The sequence below is a fragment of the Chionomys nivalis genome, chromosome 1 (genome assembly GCF_950005125.1).
Source record: "Chionomys nivalis chromosome 1, mChiNiv1.1, whole genome shotgun sequence".
Lineage (NCBI taxonomy): Eukaryota > Metazoa > Chordata > Mammalia > Rodentia > Cricetidae > Chionomys > Chionomys nivalis.
In genome coordinates this window covers 156,278,901-156,294,334 of record NC_080086.1, presented here as the reverse complement: position 1 = coordinate 156,294,334, position 15,434 = coordinate 156,278,901, and the positions used below count along the sequence as shown (strand labels likewise).

Here is a 15,434-nt window from a genome sequence, read left to right as displayed (position 1 = left end):
CAGGGTTGACAGGGGAAATCTCTGCAAACAAGAATGATCTGTGGCCAGTGCTGGCAGGGAGGTGGTGAGCAGGATCCAGTATCCTGGATGTGACTAGCCAAGTTTGCAGCATCCTGCTGAGGGGCATTGTGCTACCAGAGTGCTGTGCAGCCAGACAGCCACTAGTGGTCCAAATGAAATATGCTGGTCACCACCATTGCCTGAATAAAACTCATAACCCTAATGTTCAATAAGGACTATGAAGATTAATGAAATAATTTTGTAAGCTCTCTTAAAGCAATAGCTCTCAATTTTAGCTCCACGGTAATGTCTCCCAGGGAGCCTTTGGAAATACCAGCGTCTAGGCCAGGTACTGGAGTTCCTAAAGCGCCCATATAGAATGTAATTATATCATTTCCCCTTCCCTTTCTTTCCTCCTACCCCTCCCAATCACATACAAAGCAAAATCCTTCTTAAATCCATGGCCTCTTTTTCTATAACTGTGATTGAGGGAGGAGGGATGTACATACATCCACTCACATACCTTCTGATTAGTGTTGCTTGTCTGTACATGACTTCAGGGCTGGCCACTTGGTATTGGATACCAATTCGAAGCCTCATCCCTGGGGAAGACTGTTTCCACCACTCTCGACATACCCTATTTGACTGTAGTTCTTTGTCTAGAGGCAGGGCCCCATGAGGCATTTATTGGTGTTGTGATTGTTCAGGTTCTAATTAGGCAGCCGTATTGTTGTGGTATCATAGGCATAGCTTCTCTGCCATTTCTAGGAGGCAGACACACTCTTAAAACAGGGCTCTGGGTCCTCTGACTCCTGTAATGTCTCTGCCCTCTTCTTCAATGTTCCCTGAGCCTTAGGTGAAGGAGTTGTGTTGTGGACATATCAGGTGGGGTTCAATACTCCACCTCTTGCTATTCCCTGCATTTTGAACAACTTCTGGTTTTCTGCAATGTCCCCATCTGCCACAAAGAGAAGCTTCTATGATGAGAACTCTACTTGTCTGTAGGTGGAAGGGCACGTAGTTAGAACGCAGTTAGCATTTGTGCTGGACTAGGAAGGCAGCAATTTTGCTCCACAGTAACATCTTGAGGCTCTCCTCAAGCTGTGAGACTTCACTAACCCTGGGTACTTTGCTGAACTCCCAGTACCAGCCATGGTTTTCCATGGTTGAGCAGAAGTCCAATAATTAGGGAATTCTTGGTTGCCACAGAGATACGAGAGCCACCGCTGCACCTTTGTCAACGAGTATACCATTCTGCCAGTTTCTCTGGGCTTCAGGTTTCTGGAAAGAGTTGATGATGGTAACTTCTTAGAAATCTTCTAAGTTGTAAATAAGGAAATTAAATAAATGCATGCCCAGCACATAGAACCACTGCCCCTGCAAGAGCAATTTATTTCCTTCCTCTTGGTTAGTAAAAATAATGAATTCATATTTATCTTTCCTCCAGTGGTTTTGCCACTGGCCTGTGTAACATTCCTCTACAATCTGCTGTTATTTGGTATCTGGGAGAAATATGCTCATGTATCTTTTATACTTTCTGCTCCTCCAGCTGCCACAGAAGTGTCCTTTTCATTTGATGTTGGAAACGGGCCAGTGGAGATTGTGGTGAGGTCGCCTTCCCCTCTCAATGATGACCAGTGGCATCGGGTCACTGCAGAGAGGAATGTCAAGCAAGCCAGTCTCCAGGTGGATCGCCTGCCCCAGCAGATCCGAAAGGCCCCAACAGAAGGTCACACCCGCCTGGAACTCTACAGCCAGCTGTTTGTTGGTGAGTGGATTGAAAGATAATCACGATTTACCTCTCTCTATTGGTTTTAGGAATCTTCACAAGGAAAAGACAAACACACACCCTGTGGAGGAATAGAGGTCCTTCTCCCATTTCTTCTCTAAGACAGATAGAAGAATGAGGTAGAAACTAGATGCCCAGATCTGCTTCCATGTCCCATTCCCCAACCATAATGTTCTCAACTAAAAACATCAGAGAGTAGGCAGGGAAATTTTGCAGGGCTTCTCTAGTTTTTGAAACTTTAGGCTTATGATTTCAAAACTGTATGATTTTATGTTTTATAGAAATTAAGAATGGGAGGGAAGGAAGAAGGAAGGAAGGAAGGAAGGAAGGAAGGAAGGAAGGAAGGAAGGAAGGAAGGAAGGAAGGAAGGAAGGAAGGAAGGAAGGAAAGAGAAGGGAGATGAATGGGTTCTATAAGCTCAACTTCGCTTAAAATAATAAAGAGGAGTAAAGCAAGAAAAGAAAAAGAGCAAAGCTTAAATTTGCCTTAAAAGATAAACAAGAATTAATTCTTTTCTCTGCCCAGAGATCTAGGCAGAAAATAGTGTCCCTCTTCATAGAGAAGAGGTTGATGTTTAATACAGCAGAGAGATAGACAGACAGAGAAAGAGAAGGGGGGGGGGCTATGAGAAGACGGGACCCAGCCACCCAGCCTAATCCTCTTCAACAGTATTTTTGCTTTTGAAAACTGAGAATTTCCTCCATGAATGCAGTGTGTTTCTGACCATTCCACCTCCATCTCCTCTCCACCAATTTCTCTCATATCTTCCCATCTCTTTCTCTTTCCCAAACCCACATGTTATCTTTTAAACACTGTGAGTCCCCTTAGTGCTGCCATGGATGTAGGGCCATCTGCTGCAGCTGGGAGACCTATCTGGGGCCACATCCCTGGAGAAACTGACTCTCTTCACAGCAGCCAACAATTAGCAATAACTTCTTAGCTAGGGAAAGGACTTGCTGGCCCCTCCTTCATTTGTGCTGGGAGTTCTTGCCTTATCTTGCACAGGTCTTGTGCCTGCAGTCACAGCCACTGTGAGTTCATGTGTCCAGCTGCCCTGGCACAGCTGTAAAATGCTGCTTCAGTGATGTCATCCCCCACCTCTGACCCCCAGTCTTTCAGTCTTTCACAATATCTCTGAGCCAGGATTTCTGTTTTTAACATACTCCAGGTTAACCTAAACTGACTTCAAGGTGATAACTGGCTAGTCGAATTTTTGATATTTTCATCTAATACCACTTATACTTTAGGAAATTAGCAATATTCCTTTAACTGTATAAAAAGAAACTGAGTTTGAAGAGCTTGGCAGATATAAACCAGATTAGACTCCCTCTCTGGATTCCATTGTTCAATTCTCTTACCTGTGGCAATCATGCATCAAAAAAAACATTGGTATGACCCGGCTGCTGGTCAGGTCATCACACCTATCTCCCAGTAGAAGAAACTCATCAAGGGTTAGTTGATGTTAAGATAGGCCAGAGCCCATAAATGTCTTCCACGATTGTGTTCTGATAACTGAAAAATATTAGAAATCCATTTTTAAAACAGATAAAATTAGCTATGCACTCCTTTCAGACTATAGGACAAGGGTGATCAAAAATGAGCATTGAAAGTGAGAGTGCTGTGTGGTAAGCCACATGAATCAGAGACCATGGAAGAAGTGATGTTTTAAAAGACCAGTTATGCCACTTCCCATATCCGCCTGGAGGACTCTGGGTCAACATTCCATGAGTTACCTATGTGTATTGCTGCACTATCCATTATAGGCAAGTTACAGAACCAACAGTATACATCAAGAGGTGGACAGAAAATGTGGCGTACATACATTTCAGAGATTGTTCAGCCATAAGGAAGAACAAAATTAAGAAATGGGTACAATGAAGATCGTCATATTAAGCAAAATACATCAGACACAGATAGACAAATATCATGTTTTCTATCATTTACAGATCCTATATTTTGTAAAAAAAATCATTTTTTATAGATCTGACATGAAAACAAAACCTAAGTTTGCTTAGGGAACTGAATAGAAGTAGTAGGGTGGAGTGTGAGCAAGGAAAGAGAAAGCGGAGTGAGCACAGTCAGGGTGCATGATAGACTTCACAGAACCTATCGCTATGTATAGTGAATATGCTCCAGTTTTTAAAAGTCCCAAAACTCACTAGGACCCAGCACATTCCAGTCTTTCCCTCAAGTGGTATGTTACAAATTACATATTTTCCTTTATGTTAGCTAAATAAAGAATCCACTGAATCCCACTGAACACAGTGAGTACATTTTTCTTCATCAGTATGTCATGCCCTGTTGACCTGATCCAAACTTCTTCCTAAATTCTACCCATCCCCAGAATGCTGGGTATCGTCTGCTTGAGTTTCATCATAACAGGACTCTACTCGGCTCAACCTTCTGAGCTTTCTCCTGGATGGAGAAGTCCAGCGCTTGCTTTATCCCTTTCTTCCCCCTCACTAGAGATGCCAAGAAGAACACTAGAGACCTGGTAAGGTTGTAAAATGAAAGCCAATTGGAATATTTACTGTGAAGATAAGCTGGTTCATTTGAAGATCATGATCTAAGAATAATTTATTAGAAGAGAAGAGAGATAGAGGTGAAGTCTGCTTTCCCCACAGCACTGAAATGTAAGGGACAGGCAGAATAAAAACCTTGCTAGAATAAAGAAAAAATACAAAGAGTTCTCTAAGTAAAATGAGGAGACAGTAATGTCTCCAGAGGAGAAATTTTATGAAAAAGACAGTATCAAATAATATCAAGGACCATTAATTTTTTAAAGCTAGATTCTTTGGATCCAACAGTGATGAAACCATTGATGACTTTACAAAGAGGATTTCCCCGAGAGTGCACTAATGTGAGGGGTTAGTAATGCATTGTCACCTGGTAACAAAGGCTAAGTCCCCAGTTCTAGTTTTTAATTTCCCGTTATCTTGGAGGTGGGCGCAAAGCCCATCTCCCAGCTGAGGGCTAGCTGAACAATCCAGGGACTATTTCTCTACAGTAGAGGCCCAGCCCAGGGTCAGCAGAGAGGAGCACTGTCCCCAAAAGAAAGACAAATTTAACAGCTCTGACATCAGCAAGTTCAGTCTTAGTCTCAGTCCAACTCTAATAAAAACTTATTTTTTTTTTCATTTTACCAACTACCACTACCTCCCCTATCTTTTCTCGTATGCCTAATGATAGAGTTAGATAAATTATCCCCAAACCTCTTTTCACTTTAGACACGTATGTGTTTAGTAGGGGTTGACCACAGCCTGGGTAGCTAAGTGACCAGCTTTTCCTACCAATGTGGTTATGTGGTTACCAACGTGGTTACCAATGTGGACTTTGAATCCTACCTCTGCCTCTTGTCAACTGTGGAGACCAATGATAAGCCATGTAATAGCTGTGTGTTTAATGGGATACAGTGTCTGTGACTTAGGATTCAATGAGGTTATTGCATATACGTCTCTTAACATGAATGACACTTGGAATACAGTCAATACAGCTTTAATATGGAATGCTTTTCTTCACACCCTTTACTTCTTACTCCCTCCATTTTCTACACACACACACACACACACACACACACACAAAGTATTTAAAGGAACCTCTAACTAGCTCAGTCTCTTCCTTCTCAAAACACTGGCTAGAGGTGGGATCAACCCACCGTGCCTGCCGTAGCAGAGCACGCTCGTGCGGAACTGTCCCTCAAGAACTTCACCTACACCAGTGACAGTGGCCATAGAGCAGCAAGCTAGGGCCCAGGGCTTCCCCAGCAGGCCAATAAAGCACACAAAAATCTATCAGAAAAGTTCACCCCAGTGTCACCCCAGTTGAGACACGGGGCAGCAGCGCCAGTATGCTCCCTCGGAGATCTCAGGAAGAAGCTCTTTGACACAACTTAAGTTTGAAAGAGTCAGAGGGGAGTTTCTTAGCTTCGCACGCAGAGTGGATGCCACAGAGGCCCAGCCTCCATCACTCCCCGTGCTAAGAAATCCAGGTTCACATCTTTTCTTTTCTTTTTATTTTTTTAAAGCAACCGGAGAAACAGAAAAGATGTGCGTTCACTGTGCAGCTAAATATCGTTGGAACCTGTCATCCCAAAAGACCTAATGCAGGTCATTTGGAGGAGATAAGAATCCAGCCATGGTTCTGGTCTAGTAGAAAAGTGTGAGGGGAAAAATACTAGAAGTGATGCAAGAAGGCAAAGCAGTTGCTCGTATTTCGTCTGAATAGTGTAAGACACCTTTCCCCATTTGTCAACACAAAATAAGGAGCTAGCGTATGACAATACCTCAGCATGACCTGGCAGGTATATTTACATCATACGCATGGTAAATAGAACCTCAACCAGGCTGAGTGTCCAGACCTCAGTCCTGCACCAAATTCATAGACTAGAGCTTTCTGAGGGAGACAAAAAAAAATATCAAACATCATACCCATGCTGTTATCGGAACCTGAAGGAGGCTAGGTCAGCCCAAGTGCACCAGCACAGAGAAGAATGAGAGTCTTAATTCCAGTCAGCCAGGACCCCAGCGGCAGCTGAGAAGACAGGAGGTGTGTGTTGGACTCCAGTATGGAATTCCACCTTTTGGCCCTATTGACAAGTATATGGCATAGAAGGGAAATAAGAAGGCTTGTTAGGATCTGGGCTAGGAAATAGGTCATCCTTCAATCAACAAGATACATGATCCATAGCAGGTGTCTCTCAAGCACAAGTTTAATGAGGAAGTCAGAGAGATCTGAAGTCTGCTTTAGCAAGCTTCGGGTAGACATCAACTGCTTCTAAGGAAGAGGAAAGCTGGGTTCATTTAACTAATAATCAATGTTTAGTCTCAAAGCACACAGCTCAGACTGCCCCAAAAGTTAAATGGTGACATCTCTGTGAAAGATGTGGCCCATAGGAGCTGAGAAATCTTTCTTAGACCCCAAGTTCTTTTGAGCTGGGTGAGGAACCCAACTTAATACATGGTGGGGGAGCCATTGTCTACAGAAAAACTCTTAGGAATGCCCCTTCCTCCCCAGCAGTATAAATCTACTGCCCTCTCTCACCTGATTGTGCAAGTTCACAGAGAAGCCAAGGTTCATTAAACAACGTGTAAGTCAATGAAGACTAGAGTCCTTAGAAAGCTTTCTGAGCTCAGCTTGGCTGACAAGGCCATAAAACAGCCCAGATCCCTCCAACTCAATAACAGGGCTTGTTTGGTCAGCTGTTCCTCAAGCACCTGCATTCCAAATTCACAGATGGATAACTTCAGAGCCATCTGAATGCCAAGTAATTGAGAGAGCAAAGAGAAAGTCAACAAGGGGGGATCACAAAATGGGAAGTTGGGATTCCAGTCATGAAGCACACCCAAATCTGTGAATGATCAAAATGGCCATCTCTCATACTTTAAAAGTTTACAGTTAAAAATAAATGTATATTGTGTCTAAATTGTAGTAATTATACTATAAGATATACTTATTCCCCTATTATCTGCAAACCTGGCTCAGTAACAACAATGTTAGCTAAGAGGCCCAGGATGACATCTCAAGGCCAAGATCAATGCATGCTTTATTGTATTTCAGGACTGTGCAAAGTAGAAGCCATTGCTGCTTTCTGCTTCATTTACATAGGTAGAAGCTAAAGCTAAGGGTTAGTTAACTCACCTAAGGTCATATATGCCAGGTGAAAGACAGGAGGAGATCTGATTCCAAATAGCCTGACCAAAAATTCAACCCTTACCAATTCACCTTGTCAAGGCCAAGGTCATACTTGACAAAGATTTCCAGGCAAGGAGGACTCTACAGAGGCCATTGCCATGGTAAAGAAAAGGCTCAACTCCACCCCAAGGAGAACAAGAGAGATTTATTCATATGTGGGTTGGATTTTGTTTTCCATTCTATTTAAAGATCCATACCTGCACATGCTTCAGCCTTTTAAAAATAGAGATAGGAAGGCTCATAAGCTGAACTTTCTCCCATCTTCCTGGGTTGGATAGTTTTATAACTTGAAACAAGGGATCATGGGTAAATCAGGCTCCTGACCTCCCAGGAAGATGAGGAGATGTGATATCACCTTCATTGATGTTTAAATTTCAAAGAATGGCACCCGAGAAAGACATTCTTGAGTTGCAAAACTCTCCCTACAATGACTTTTAAAAATTCTCAAGGCAAACAGATAAGGAAAAAATAACAATTACTGCAAGATGTCTGAAGAAAGCATGCTTAAAATAGACATGAGGAGTCTAAAGTCAGTTCAGGCGAGCGGGAAGTAAGTGGAAGCCACCTAGTGATTCCGTTAGAGAATTCTTCATCTGGGATAACACTGTGGCCCAGTGGGCATTTGGTAATGTGTGGCAAATGCAGATGCCCTCTTCAGCTATAGGCAGCACAAGCCAAAGCTTCCCATGGTTCAGAGAAAAATCCACCCTGCCCATACTTTCTACACCCCAAAAGCAGGGAAACACTGCTCTTGGTTGGTTATGGAGTCTGTAGTAGGAGCTTGGACTGAACAGGGACAGGGAGTCAGGCTGGAGTGAGGAAGCCCTGACAGCTATTTTCTGGACTGCAAAATTCCAATTGGAAAAGGCCAAGACTGGCAAAAGATCACTGTCAGCCAGAGGGATGGGTCAGCAAGAGAACGTCAGACAAGGGCAGTTCTCTTCCTCTCCCCTGACGAGACTCCTCACATGAGGCTCTCCATGATGTAGAAATATGTTCTTCCTTCCTTCTCTTCCTACTTCCCCTTCTTCCTCTTTCTTTTCCTTCTTTCCTACCCTCCTTTCCCATCTCTTATCACTAAAGCCCATACAAAGGTTGTCTAAGTCTGCATGGATCCAAATTCTGCATCACATCATTCTGGTCTCTTGCCTCTTTGAAATTCTTGCTTCCCATGGATTCCAGGGCTTGTGCTCTCATACTTTTCTTCTTGTTCATTAGCTACAGGTCAATCTCTGCTGCATCCTCTTCCTCACTTGCCTAGCAAATGTTGAAATGTCTTCTCAGTCCACACCCTCTCCTATAAAATCCCTATCTCATCTAATGTCTAATGGCTCAAAACAGGATTTAAGCACATTGACTTAAATTTAAATCTTCAGACCTTGCTTTTCTCAGGAACTTTGGATCCACTTAACTACCTGGCATCTCGATGTAGATTTCTAGCGGGCATCTCAGAATGAACATGACAATAAAGAATCTTGATGTCTACACTAAGCCTCTGCCTCCCCCAGGCCCCCTTGTCTCAGTAAATAGCATCACCATGCACACCTTTTTTGTTAAGTCCAGAATTTGGAGTTAACCACAATTCCCTTCTTTTCTTTCCTTCTTCTCTTTCCCTCATCACTCACCGTCCAATAGTATCTCAGGGACTGTTCCTCTAGACTGCCACCCTTGTATCCACCGCCATCTATTGCCACTACTCACCACCCTCCTCAAAACCACGGCCAAGCCTTGCTTGGATGACAGCAGGAAGGGCCTATCTGCTCTCCACAGACTTGGAACTTTTCTTTAACATGTTTGCCATAAAGCTTGTTCTTGCATTATAGCATCCCATTGCATCCCAAACATTGGTCAAGCTGACTTGTTCTTGTCCTTCTCTAAGCCTCTGTCACTTCCCAACAGAAATGTTCTCTGATCACACCATCTGAGGCAGCCAATCATTGCTGTGTCCAATTTTCCTTAGGGTTTGTCATGCATGCCTGTTTGTGTCCCTTTACTAGAAAGGAGGCTGTATAACACCAGGGTCCTGCTCATCACTGGGTAGTGGTTTCCCAAAGGATAAATATTCATGGTGTTGACAGCTGAATGAGGACATGCACATATATGTGATTTTCTATATATCTCTGAATTAATATCCATATTTAAAGCTAAGTCATCCCATTTCCCAAATAGTTTTCCACATAATCTTTCTCTAAAATTCTTTTCTTAAAGATGGTTGTTATTTGCCTTCTTTGGAAATATCATTTCCACTAAGTATCACAGACTGAAAGCAAGCACGACAGAGGTCAAAATAAATAAATAACTAAATCTGCAGAGAAAGTCAAAATATTATGAAAGACACCATTTCCCATCAGCTTAGACCTTACAGTTTTCAATCTTTCTAGTATCAAATTGAGGTCTTGCCTGTTTGGCTTTAGCTGAGCTATTGGCTGAGACCCCAGGGCAAACATTTCGCCCCAGTTCTGGGTAACTGGTCTCAGGCTTGCTTGTTCATAGGTAGGGATTGAAAATTGACGTCTTGACTAGAAACCAGTACTAACAGCAACATTGCTAGAGAAAATATGACTGATAGCAATAACTATATAAAGTCAAGAAATGTGTGCAAAGCAAATATACAAATAAGTGGCAAATGTCCCTCCGTGGGATGGCTGCTGTCTCAGCCTGTCGCAGCAGCACCCTTACTCCACTCTTGGCTAAATTCTGCCTGGCTATGCTACTCCCTATAGAATTTCCCAGCCTCAGAGGCTACAGCCAGCAGTAACTCTTCCCAATTAATAGTCACCATGTGCATTTCTTACCTTTTGCTCTTTAATGATCAAAATTCATTAACTTTTGCAATTCCAGCTATCTACTTTACAGAATTTTAACAAATCGTGTGAATTATGATAGCTACAAGGCTTACTCAAAATAAAAGAAAAGAAAAAGAAACTGTGTTTCTAATATCATCAAACTGATAGTTTTCTTTGACTCTCTTCCAAGCCTCAACCACAAGGCTGTTTTCGTGAGGCTGAGCTATTTATTTCTAAGGCAGAAGCTGTGTGAAAAGATATTGTTGGAGAAATATTTCAAGCCTACTGCTAAGAATCAATGTATGGCTCAGCCTCTGTGTGAAGTAATTTTGGGGCAACAAGAACCATACTTCAGGGACTCTGGATTTCTGGGATTCTCTTCAAATTCCCCATGGCTTTTAAGATAGTCTGATCCGAAGAGGGAATCTTAAAATACAGAGACCAGTTTTGTAATCAATACCAGGGAGAAAGGGCACTTTCAGTAAGTTTATCAAACAATTTATGATATGCATTTTTTTTTTAGTTCTTCCAATCAAGACTTAACCAAACTTTATAAGGATAACTGTCTGTGGTGGTTTGAATGGAAATGCCTCTCGTGGGGTCATAAAGAGTAGCATTATTTTAAAGGATTGTGGCATGTGGCCTTGTAGGAGGAAGTGTGTCACTAGGAGTTGGAAAAACAGGGTGGGTCTTGAGGTTTTAGAAGCTCAAATCAGGCCCAGTGTCTGTCTGCCTGCCTGCCTGTCTGTTTGTCTGTCTGTCTGTCTCTTCCTCCCGCCTGCCAATCTAGACATAAAATCCTCAGCTACTTTTCCAGCACCATGTCCGCCTGAATATCTCCATGTTTCCTCTCTCGCTCCTCTGTCCTGTAATGAGCCTCATGTTCAAGGCCCCTCTTGGGAAGGAGGTCTGCTCTCATCCATTTAATGGTCATTTCTTCACATCCTGAGAGTGTACCCCTCTGGCTTGATCTTCACTTATTATTTCCTTTAGTTTTTAACTATTCTAAAGTATCTTCTCTGTCTGTTACCATGTGAGTATGTTTCATGTGTAGCATTCTAATCCCACCGTATGTGTGTGTGTGATATGCATGTATGTATTTTTCAAACATGTGTCTGTATTTCTGAAAACTGACAGCATTGGCTTTGTGTGCTGTACCTCATATGATGAATTGCTATAAACTCCACTCGACTTCTTACTTTCCCACTCAGCCTTATGGTTTTATGACCAACTTATGCAAGTCTATGAATACCAAACGCATCACGATCTGTTATGTGTGCAGACCCCATGGGACTTGGTCTATCCCATAATGATGACTTCCTCGACTTGACCCCACTCTCCTACCGTAAGGAATCCTTATCTGTATAATTCTATGCATGCTTTCTGTCAGCTGAGTGAGACTTTTGTGTGTTATTTGGCTAGTTGAGCATCATCCATTGTCTTCCTGACATGTACTAGTTGCTCGTGTTGGTCTCTGATTTCCATCTCTTGTCCTATGGTGTTTTTCAAGAGGTTTGTTTCTTATCTGGGCAGGATCCATGAGCCTTCTTGTTCCTAATAAACAATAAGTCATTTTTGCATTTAGTCTAAATATGTCTCTTAGATATCACATTGTAGAACCTCTTGAGAAATCAAATTTGGAAATGTCTGTCTGACTGATTATTAGGGTTATTTTTGCACTTATACTTCTTTATGCACTGTTTCTTTGTTTATTCCACACTCCAACCCACCCTCTGTAAATAAGATGACCAGAACACTACCAGTCCAGAAGTTGGACACTCTGCTTTCATTTCTCTGGCAGCTGCTCCTACCCTACTAGCGCCTATACTGTTTGTTTTGTTGTGCTGCATGATATGGTTTCACTCTGTAGACCAGGCTGGGATTAAACCCCAAAATGGCCAGAAGGAAGTCTGAACTTCTAGTTCAATGGGATGTTTGTTGTGGCTTCTGGTAGGAGTGCTTCCCGCTCTGGAACCAAAACTTCTAGGCCAGCAGAACTAAAGGTCATGGAAACAAGAAGCAAAAATTGTCCTGGTGGTTTACTAGAGATGGCGGTGAGTGGAACCATATTCCCTTTCCCACCCATTGATTCCTGGACCTGTGGATCCTGGCTATGGGAGAAGCTGTGTCATACATTGGCCACCAATTCAAGGCATGCACTTCCTTCTGGAGAACCCTACCCTAGCCCTCCAAGCTGCTGCCACCTAATTGGTGCTGTAACTGTGTCTTCAAGAGACCATTCCATTTTTCTGTTAGGACAGCTGCTCCAGGACAGTAGGGAACATGATCATGAGCCCACTGTCACACTTCTCTAGCTATGAAGTGAGTTCCTTAGTCAGAAGCAATACTGTGTGGGATCTATGAATGACAGGGATAAAGCACTCTGTAAGTCCACAGACAGTGGTTTTGTCAGCAGCATCTTCAAGCTTGCATCATTGCTACTCTGTTAGTCTATAGTTCAGATTCCCATTATTTAATGTCTATTCCTCTGCTTTCAATGGTTTCACTTCTGAAAATACAGATGGAGTTGAGTGTGGCTATTCCGTCTTGGTGCTTGCTGTTTGTTCTTGAAGATTTTGTCACTTTTTCTTGTGAGCTTAGGTCAATGCCCTTGGGATAACCTTACCAAATGCTTCTACCACTGTCCAGCTCAGGGGAAAGATCAGGATTTCAGAATCCAAAGTTGTCCCTCCTAAATGATGAATGGGGGTACAAAGAAGGCCCCTGCCTCAGGACAGGTAACTCCTGATGTTCCGATCCTCCTCCAGCCTCTCTACACCAGTGTCGCTCCAGTCCCCCAATTCAGTTCAGGCAAGGGACAGCCATCTTCTGCTACAATCTGTTCTTAAGCCACTTAGTGTGTCTACACAAGCTAACTCTGTCCTCTCACTACCTGACCCCTCATCTCATAGGAAGCATCTCATTATGACATCAAAGAGCCAGATTCAAAAGATAACCAAATCCAATAGTGTTTCACGTGTGCTTCACTTTCCTTGACATCTCTTATAAGTTAATATTTTATAACTTTACCCTCCTTGAAATCCAGGCCTTAAAACATTCTGTTCTCTCAGCTTTTCTGTTAAGCCTTGATTCTCATCTTAATCCCTAAGCCTCCAGCCTTTATCCTCTACTCTCTTAGCCCATGTGTCCAGAAGGACCAGCTATCAAAGCAGTGATGATTCCTCTCAATTTGCTCAATCCTGCCTTGGCCTGGACTCGTCCCTGTAAAGATGTGTGTGAAGTGTGGGTTCTTGGGGTGAAAAAACAAGCTGGTGCCACGAACTTGAACAGCACAAAGGATTCTTTACTCTGGAGCAAGAGCGACTATGTGTTACCATTTCAAACAAGTACTTCTAAAGATGGGTAATAAAAATGGAGAGAGACAGACAGAAGGAAAGGCATGAGAAATATTAAGATCAGAAATAATATCTGTTGTATGTCAAACATGAGAGCTCACCAGCTTGTCACACAACATGTACGAGAACATACAGATATTTATAAACGAAATATTTAGAGTTCTCAGCGGTTTAAGTTCCAACTTGCATTGAAATTTACTAAAATATTTGTTACAATCCAGACTGTGGATCTCAGTAGGAAGATCCTGTCCTCTCTCCGATCCCCAAGTGTATGACAGACTTAGAGAAGTGGGATTTGCTGCATAGTTCAGAGCATTGGCCTCTAAACTTGATACAGTGCTTCTGAATACAGAAAGATAAACTGCACTCGGTGGCCAAATGGCAAATCCATTCTGCGATAGTAGCATTCAGCTTTTAATTTAGAAAAATCATGAGGTCAGTGGTGACGTTAACAAAATATCCCTTTCTTTGACCTAGAGATGGACTCTAACATCCTCATTCCTAGCTCTGAATTTAGAGTATCACTTTTCCACTGTCGCGTTGAACTGTCCCTGTGGCTTTTCAGACAGCGGTCTGGCGAGTGTGTCTCTGGTACTAACTGCATTGTCAGCATTCTCCATACCTAAGCAAAGCAGTGGCCAGGAATGCGTCAGAAGTGGGAGATGAAATAGTTCCCCAAGTGCAAACAGAAGCAGCAGCATGGGCAGAGTGCAGATTACCCGGCTATGAGTCTAGCTATAAGTGACAATGGATGAATGAACTCCCTTGACCTCAGTTTTCCCATCCATAAAACAGGGATCACAATCCAATATATCTCTGTGAACTGAAACACGTGAAGTTGGGAAAGTCTGGCACGGCCACTATTAGTCTTGCATTAATCTGGGATGGTCAATATTTCCTCATAGCCCTGTGTCCAGGAGCTCTAAGTCCCATCTTCATTGCAGAGCAGTACATGCGTAGACACATCTGATTGCTCGCTGCTACTAGAAAGCTCACACGCCTTCAGTATTTTGGATTTTGTCCTCCTAGATTTGCAGTCTGGAGTCACATATTCTGTGCATCTCTCGTTCTGAGGACAAAAGAAAATCCATACAGTGATAGTGAAGATCTGAATGGGCACTCATGCCTGTTATCTGGAAAAGCAGCTCTTCACAGATTAGTTCCTGGAGTGTAAAAGCTTCCTCCATGCATTGCTGTCCATGGCTAGCTGGCAAAGGCATCATTAATCAACACTTGTCAATCATACAGCGCTGTGCTGTAGAGAGAGACCAGGTCCCTCTACCACTGATGGCTATCCCCATTCTGGGGTTCTGAGATAATGAGATAACTGGGGTTTTATTTCTCACACCTGCATTGGAATCATAATTTGCAATTGGTGATATTGCTGGTGGTGGTGGTGCTGGTGGTGGTGGTGGTAGGAGACAAGGTGATCAAACATAAGAAACAATGGTAGCATATAGAGCAGGAGAAATAGTGGGTTCAGCATCTGCAGTTCTGAGTGGCTTATCCAAGTATATAGCTGCCTTTGCCTCTTAGCTGCCAACACCTGGGCACAGAAGAGCCAAGATCAGAGTAGGCCATCCAGACATAGCAGTCATAGTCATGGATAACATTCCAGTAGCTCATTAAAAGCTCCCTGCCAGCTCACAGGTCTTGTGATCCTGGCGTGGTCCTCCAAGGTGAGATAACACCTAGCCTAAACTTGGACTTTCCACAAAACGGTGCTGTTTGAAGGTTTGGAGACTCCAAGGTCATTTTCTCAGGAAGGCTGGATCAGAAGCTCAATGGTAGCTTTTGTCTAGCTGTCTTTCT

The 15,434-nt window shown here is 42.9% G+C and overlaps 1 protein-coding gene across 1 annotated transcript in view; it reads left to right on the top strand.

The window, feature by feature from the left end:
• Positions 1-15,434, top strand: part of Cntnap2 (contactin associated protein 2) — a 2,085,894-nt gene that overhangs the window by 1,821,512 nt on the left and 248,948 nt on the right. The window contains exon 17 of the mRNA XM_057766295.1: positions 1,550-1,768. Coding sequence (XP_057622278.1) covers positions 1,550-1,768 — 219 coding nt within the window. The remainder of the gene's footprint in view (positions 1-1,549; positions 1,769-15,434) is intronic.